The 7992-nt window shown below is 44.9% G+C and overlaps 1 protein-coding gene across 4 annotated transcripts in view; it reads right to left on the reverse strand.

The window, feature by feature from the left end:
• lrp8 (low density lipoprotein receptor-related protein 8, apolipoprotein e receptor) overlaps window positions 1-6911 on the reverse strand; it is a 168901-nt gene extending 161990 nt beyond the window's left edge. For 2 of the 4 annotated variants that reach the window (XM_085774938.1, XM_085774937.1), the window contains exons 1-2: window positions 6707-6909; window positions 5511-5636 (exon numbers count right to left, since the gene is read on the reverse strand). In XM_085774938.1, coding sequence (XP_085631064.1) covers window positions 5511-5636; window positions 6707-6773 — 193 coding nt within the window. In that variant the 5' untranslated portion in view covers window positions 6774-6909. Of the gene's footprint in view, window positions 1-5510; window positions 5637-6706 lie in introns of all 4 variants that reach the window. The other 2 variants (XM_085774939.1, XM_085774936.1) reach the window with 2 other exon arrangements.
• Window positions 6912-7992: the final 1081 nt, after the last annotated feature.

Genomic DNA, 7992 nt, shown 5'->3' on the forward strand with positions numbered 1-7992 from the left:
TCAGGGCTGCCTCAAGTTTTCACCTCCTGACTTTGGAGACGTTCATCTCCCACTGTCATCCACCTGACTGTAGCGTAAGTTAGTGTTACCACAGGGGCACGGGGGAAAATGATCAGGGATTTATGCTTGGAGGTTGTGCCTGTGCTCTCATTACTTCAACCAGCAGCTCTCAAACTTTTTTCTTTATGCCACCGTTAGAGACAGAAAATGACTAAGTGTGAGCACATATAAAATCTAATCATTTCTAATGATAATAAAACTTGAATAATATTGAAAATATACAGTATATGATGGAACTTTCACTGGAAAGTTTACCAACTAGTTAGTTTCAAACAACTGCTTCATTTTCCAGCGAAATGCATGTCTTATATGTTGCCATCTGTTTATGAAATGCTGTTTCACAAGCCAACCACATTTAGTGCGCACACACACACACACACACACACACACACACGAACACAGACTGCCAGTCACAGAGCACAGCAGTGGCTCTCCTTCTCTGGAGACCAGAGCACTGCAGCTGCTTACACTTCACATGTACACACAGACATGCACATACAAACACACTCACCATGTCCTTGGACCAATACGGAGTCGTGTGTTGCTGTGTGTGTGTGTGTGTGTGTGTGTGCGTCTTTTGAACAAAACTTGTGTTTGTGCTTATATATTTGTATAATGGGAAATAGAAAGGATACCAGTTCAGAAACACTGAGTATTAATATGATGAATTTGTGCATTGACCTGCAGTTCAAATCTTTGTGTGTGTATGTGTGCGAGTATTTTGTTCTCTCAAGAGCAGTGTGTGTCTCTTGTTTTTATCTATACGCGCGGTGCTACACTGTCCTGCTCCTACATACTCATTGTGTGTGTTTGTATGTGTGTATCTGTGTGTAATTGATTAAGCTACTGGTCCCCTTGACCTCATGCTCCCATTAAAAGTCTGACCCCAGCTGTGAGAGCAGTGTGTGTGTGTGTGTGTGTGTGTGTGTATATGTGTGGGGATGTCAGCAGGTGACCAAAATATGTTTCAGCACAATGCCTTTTATGCCTGAGGCGCTTCTCTGCAGTCTCTTATTACAGTATTGTGTGTGTGTGTGTGTGTGTGTGTCTGTGTGTGTTTGATAGAGAGAGACACACACAAACTTACATGCACATGTACACACACATGCACGCACACACACACACACAAACACAGCAGTGGCGTGAAATGTGTTGTGATGTCTGCTCTATGGGAAGCTGGTCTCAGACTGCACTGGAGACGCTCCCCTTCTCAGACCTGCTCCGACTCATTGTCCTGCTGTGACACACACACACACACACACACACACAGACACACACACACACAGAACAACAGGAACTTTCTTCCCACCCTCATGTATTCTCCTTCCATTCCCTTGTCTGTTGTAAAATAGCTGGTTTTGGGGTTTATTTGGGGTGAGGGGTTCAGAATTTGTCCCAGACCTTTGACTTATTTGCAGAATATCTTATAGCACATCTTCATAATGCCTGTTTAATACAACCTGTGATGCAGAATTTCAAGGATCATGCTCAATAGAAAATTATATTAAAAAGGAAAAGCTGAAAATTCTCACATGTGAGAAGCACCAACCTGCAAATTTGACATTTCAGCAAGATAAATGATGAAAATAAACAGCTATTGCGGTTAATTTTCAATTGATCTTATCGCTGATTAGTTGAGTAATTGTTGCACCACTACAGTAACTGATAATGTGGTTTTACTGCGCAACGTGACCAAGGCCATTTGGAGGAGACTATACAGAGGAATGTGACAGAGAGAGAATTGTCGGGAGCTAACACGAGGTTCAGATACGAGATGATTTTACAGTGGCACTTTGGATTAGGCATGTTTAAATCCACTTAAATCCGCTGTAAAATATGATAAGGCTTTTTTTCTGTATGTTTCGCTGCCGAAATATAGGTCATCATACACAGCCGTGCAGAGGTGGAGAGTTGCCGTGTGTACACATACACACGTGCATGAGCGTTTCTGATCACTACAAAGACGGCGCACACATGCACAAAAACCCCACCACCACCACCACCACCACCACTTTACCGTCTCCCAGGGCAACAAGAGCGAAATCTACCAAGAGCCACGTTGAAAATGAAGGAGAGAGGGGAGGAGGAGGAAGAAGAGGAAGATGAGAAAATGAAAGAAAAGACACAGTCAAGACACAAAAGACAAGCCGATCTAACTGGACGTATTCTAATACAGATACTAGACGGAGGATGCTAGAGATTAATCCCTGCTGTGAGACAGAGACCTGCACGTGTACTATATGTGTACAAAGAGACGGGAGATGTGACTACTGACTGATGGCACACGCACAAACACTGTAGCACATACTCACACACAAACATGTACCTGGATGGGACGTCTACTGTGTGATAGCATCATGCCAGGTGGGTTTCCAGGCACATTGTCGCCTATACACAGACTGCAGAGGGGTGACATGACGTCAAAGTGACAACAAGGTGATGGTGCTTTTGGTCCAGATATCAAACTGAGCACAAATATGTGAGTGCTCGCTCTGAAACACTTAAATGCACTCTCATATCAAATTTGTAAACTCAAATGTCAAAAATCTCATGTAGCAAATCTGAGAGAAGTTACAACAACCAGCAAACCCAGTGCACAATCACCACAAGTGACACAAGAGAGAACATAAGCGCACTTATAGATTTAAAGGGACAATGAGGAGTTTTGGAAAAGCGAAGCGTTTACACACTACATTTATGAGCCTCCGCGCGCACCGTAAAATTCTTTGACCAGCGCAAGACGGACTCATGTTTTCATAAAGTCAGAGGTTCAAAGAGGTTCACATACCGTCGTAGTTCCGACCATAAACGGCGATTTGGCTGCGTTATTCTCATGACTCGCCACGAAGGAAACGCTGGTCGGCTCGACCAGCGTTTCCGCCACCACTAATAATAACAAAATAACGATAGAGACAGAACGATATATTTATCGAAAATGGGCCCATTAACAAGTGTGGGTAGCGGAGATTCATCCACATTAACGTGAGACTTTTTTAATAACCGAATAGAAACTCCTCGTTGTCCCTTTAACAGACAGCATCATTACCTTTATAAATCTGAATCTATGATAGATTCTAGATCAGGTTTTTGATTATGTCGTTTTATTTTGAAAGTCAGAAGGGAAAAGCAGTGACAGTTGAGGGAGTGTTACAATCCTTTGTGTAAATAAAGCTCTGTCAATCATCTGAGGTTCTGCCTAATCGTGATGACGCTGAGCTGTGCCACATCCACACAAAGCGGCAAAACTTGTTGCCAGGTTAACCTTCCCCTCGCCCTTCTAATTATACAAGAGCTCCTCCTCTCTCCGTTTGCCCTCCCACCGCTATTCCAGCTCTACCAAATGACTCTGCTCCTGTTTTGATCATCATCTGCTCTACACCGTCCTATTGCTCCCAATCAAATCTGTACCATCTTTTCTCCTCCTCCTCCTTTTCCTCCTCAACCTCCTCCTCTCTCCACTGAGCTTTGCTGATGATATTGGGTTCTGGGTAGGGGGGGGGGCACAGTGGTAGTGCTGGCATCTGCTCCAAGGGGCTGGCTCGCTGCCAGCCATTGAGCATCACTCCGGCAACCAGAGTCACGCTGTTGGATTTATCTCCAACCAACCTGTCAGCTGATGCTCTCTGTGGGTGTAAGACGAGTGGGCATAGCCTCTTTGGCATTCGCACTGCCAAGGTACCCACAGGAGATTTAAAAATGGGGGGGAGGGAGGGAGGCAGGGGGACCCCCTTAGCGGGTGCTACAACACAGGGGGAGTGAGACAGCTTTTTAGGAGGAAGCAACCAACTTCCAGCACAGGCTGAGAACTGGAGCACTTAAAGAATAGAGAGTGCAAGGCAGGTACAATGAAGGGAGAGAGGGAGAGCAGGGATCGGAAGAGAGTATAAAGCACAGCATGAGGGAAAAGGCACATAAAGATATAGAGACTTGAGTGTGTATGTGGGGGGGGATTAGGAGAGTGACAGAGGAGCCCAAGAGGACAGCATAACCACATCTAAAGCTTACAGGATATGTAGCAAAAAAGAGAGAAGAAAGAAGAAAGAGCCCGCGCACATCTCTGACAAAGTGGCTCAGGTACAAGAAGAGTCTGTCACCTTGTGGCTTAAGCACCATTTTCACATTCTTTATGAGGAACGAACGCCTACACACCGAAAACAACAGAAGTATTAAACACACCTGTTAAGAGAGAGAAGGGGAGCTCATTAAAATCTAATTCCACTTCCATCAAGCTCTGCCCACTACATGTCCAATAATCCCAATCAGTCTCCACAGTCAATGAGACTGTGCGCCTGTAAATGTCACGACATTCACGCAGGACACTCCCAAGATATCAGCATCAGCGGCGGCAGCGGCCACCACCAGCAGCAGCAGCGGGGCGGCCAGAGGGCACATGTGATGAGAGGATCATGGGTTTTTTGCTGTGTTAGTCCCCAAGATACGCGATGAATCAATTTGGCCACTAATATAGCCATTTGAGCAATTAGTACCGTGACAAATTCATAAGTGATGATTACTCAGCTGGTTGTCTGCACAATTTCCTAACTGAGCACAGTGAAGCGGCCGTTCGGATTCACACATTACTGGTCTTTTTCACACATTTCTCAAGCACACGATACAATATTTGTATATGCGCGGGGTTGTATGCACTTCTGTATTTTAAACTCTTGTTGTTTGGTTACAAAACCAATGGAAGCAGAGAGAGAGTCCCTCGAGAACAGAGGAGCAGCCAATTTAGGATAAGTCAGATCTAAGCCACAGTATTTGCATTAGCACACAGAGCAGTGAGATGTCATGACACACACGGTGCTGCAATTTCCAGCTACGACACAATCTGTGAAGCCATAATACATCCACAGCATTATGAGACATTATAGCGGGGTGAACCGTCTTACTGATAACAGCGCTGACAAGATGACACAGACTCCGGCAAGACAGAGATAACAACAGCAACAACAGTAATAAGGATAATATGAAATGGCCCTGCTTTGACCCATGTGTGGAGCTGCAGCTGCGCTCATGTCAAAGTGAAAATGAGTAAGAAATAAGTTAAATTCCTTAAGGCCATGTGACCTGACCAGTGGTCCAGGATCAGCGGCTCCTGCACTGTCGTCTGTAAAACTAACAACAGGAGGCGAGTTTCCACGACGGGGCCCCCACGAGCAAAAATGATAAGGAGCTTAGTCTCAGTTAGTATAACTTCACCCATTCAAAAGTTACAACATGGATATAATCAGTTATCTATGGCACACACTGCGAACCTGATGTGTGCCAGCTCATGTGCATTATCTCATCAAATAATGGTCTGGCACCAAATGTGTGTAAAGATTAAGGCTCCACTTTGTAACATATACGACGGCAGATACAGTATATTCAAGGTCTGCCGGGAAGCAAGCAAGGGCATCGTTACGCTCATCTGCCAGTGGTGGAAGTGAGTCTTTGGGGCTACTTACGACAATTCTCCTCATCACTGCTGTCCGAGCAATCATCATCATCATCACATCTCCACAGGGTCGGGATGCACCGTCCGTTCTTGCACTGAAACTGCCCGGTTTCACACTCCGACTCCGTATGGGTTCCTAATGTTGCCAGGAAATAAACAAAAGAAAAGCCATCAGAGGGAGTGTGGAGAGACAGAAGTAGATATCAGTACATCACTAAGTGCAATAAAGTCTCTTCCTCTTCACAACCATAGATACACAGCGGGTAAATTAAATAAAGACATGCACAGGAAAGAGGATGTATAAGTACTTCATCAACACAAGGCTCTGGCAAAACAGGACTTAACCACAAACTGTTTACAATGCTGAGTTTCTTCATTTCTGGAGGTTAAGTGATATATTGCATCAACCTCCTCCTGTGTGTCAAACAAAACTGAAATAGATAACATACAACCCAGGACACAGTTGTAATGATGCATATTCTGTATATGACATAGAGCTGGTGCAGATCATCCAATAGATTTATAGGCTTCCTCCTGCTGTAATCTCTGGTTAATTCATGTGTGTGTGTTTTTCGGATCCCACCGTGTTAAAATATGACGTATACTTTCGCATGGTTCTAATGACAGCCTTTATCTGCTGTTTGTGTATCAATAGTCTGCCTTTAACGCGACCGTGGCTGCCTGTCACCGCTGTCCTGCTGCCACTCAAACACAATAAGATCTGCTCAGGCAAATCTCTTTAAACCGTTACTACAAGCTGCAGCTGCAATTTTGCAAATAACCAAACGCAGCAGACTAATTGCAGGCTGCACTTTTGTGTCTATACCACCACTACCAACACAACCACAACCACCACCACTAACTGTGACATTCAGCGCGCTGCATTTAGACACGTGTTGTGGTTTTTTTTTTTTTCTTCCGCGTATTGTCACCTATAGTGTCACCGGTGGTAGCCGGGAACAAAGTGGCGGTCCAGGTGTGAGCCGCTGCATGTGGTTGTGTGTGTCTCTGTGTGTGTTAAAGACAGGAGGCACATTAGCGCAGCACTTGTGAGGACGTGGACCACACTTGAGAGACAAGCCGTTTTTCTCTCAGTAGGTTACGATCACCCTCCTCCTCCTCCTCCTCTCCTCCTCTTTCTCCTCTCCTCCTGAAGCGGTGCCGACCGTCCGCGATCCCATGCAAAGGAGACAAGTGTCTTCTTACCTTTAGCGCAGTGGAGCTCCATGAGTAACAAATGTAATAGCACGAGCTTTCCGACTTCTGTCCACATCTTTAGATCCTGGGTTTTAAAAAAAAAAAGAAAGGAGCAGGGCTACACCGTTGTGTTCATGCAAGTGAAAAAGCACTGAAGGATCCCCAGCCGCTCGCTCGCTCTGTTCCTCTCTCTGCCTCGGCTCTCAGTGTGTGAGAGTGTGTTTGCTCAGCCAGGCTCGCCTCTTTCACCCCCCTCTCTGCCTCGGCTGCAATTTGAATGAGTGACGCTTATGGGCGGGTTAGCGAGGGATGGTGACTGCGGTTAATGTAGTAGGTAGGCTACATCAGGGGGGCTGGTGGTTGGAGGAAGTCATACTAACAGAAATCAGCTGAGTCACGTACAACGCAGCAGGATCACTTTAACTTTCATTCAATTGTAGCCTGGCAAGTAGGCTACCTTCAATATTGTTAAAAAAAAAAACACACACAACCCAGAATTCAGCTTTGCTAAAGGAGTAGTTCAACATTTTAGGTTTACCAAGTGTTAGATGATTTATATTCCAGCCCCTGTTACAGCCAGGAAGCAGCTTCGCTTTAAGGGTTGTAAATAAGGGGAGCAGCTAGCTGGCTCTTTGCAAAGTTCATAAATATTTCTAAAACTCACTTATTAACATGTCACATTTTGCTTAAAGGCACTATAAAGTTTCCTACAGCCACTGAACATGTTTTTTTTGCTGTGAGCAGCAGGTGGTGGTAAAAAATTGTGACCATCATTGTTACTGTAAAAAAGACAGGACAGGGTTTCCTGGTGAGCATGATAGCCTAACTCTAGCTTCATTTAAAAGGGAACTATATGCAAGTCCGGTTGCTTTCCTGCTGTTCTGCTAACCCTCCTCCCGGCCATGTGCGTTTGTTTTCAATGAAGCCGGTGAGAAAGTAAAAGCAAACATACGCGTTATGACATGTATATTTGTGTTGTCGTCTTATCCGTCATAAACAAGAGATTACGTGTTACAGGGTGTGTTTGTGTCACTGTACTGCCAAGAAGAGAGCTGGCCACCCAGTGGCACTGATCCTGCAAGGTTGGTTTTCGGCCAAGAGACGCTATGTGGAAGGCAGAGAGCCTCCATTCTCCCCGTAACAAGTTACAAGTCATTTATTTAACCATCACAATTACTCTGAAGCTGGTTTATAAAGGTAAAAATCCTGCATAATTCCTCTTTAAGCCGCAGTTACGAGTCGACTACATTCCAGTAACTTATCAGTTAGCCGAGCCACTGTTTTTGTTGTTAGTA

Source organism: Trachurus japonicus, chromosome 4 (genome assembly GCF_045865225.1).
Source record: "Trachurus japonicus isolate A0001 chromosome 4, Traja_1.0".
Classification (NCBI taxonomy): Eukaryota; Metazoa; Chordata; class Actinopteri; order Carangiformes; family Carangidae; genus Trachurus; species Trachurus japonicus.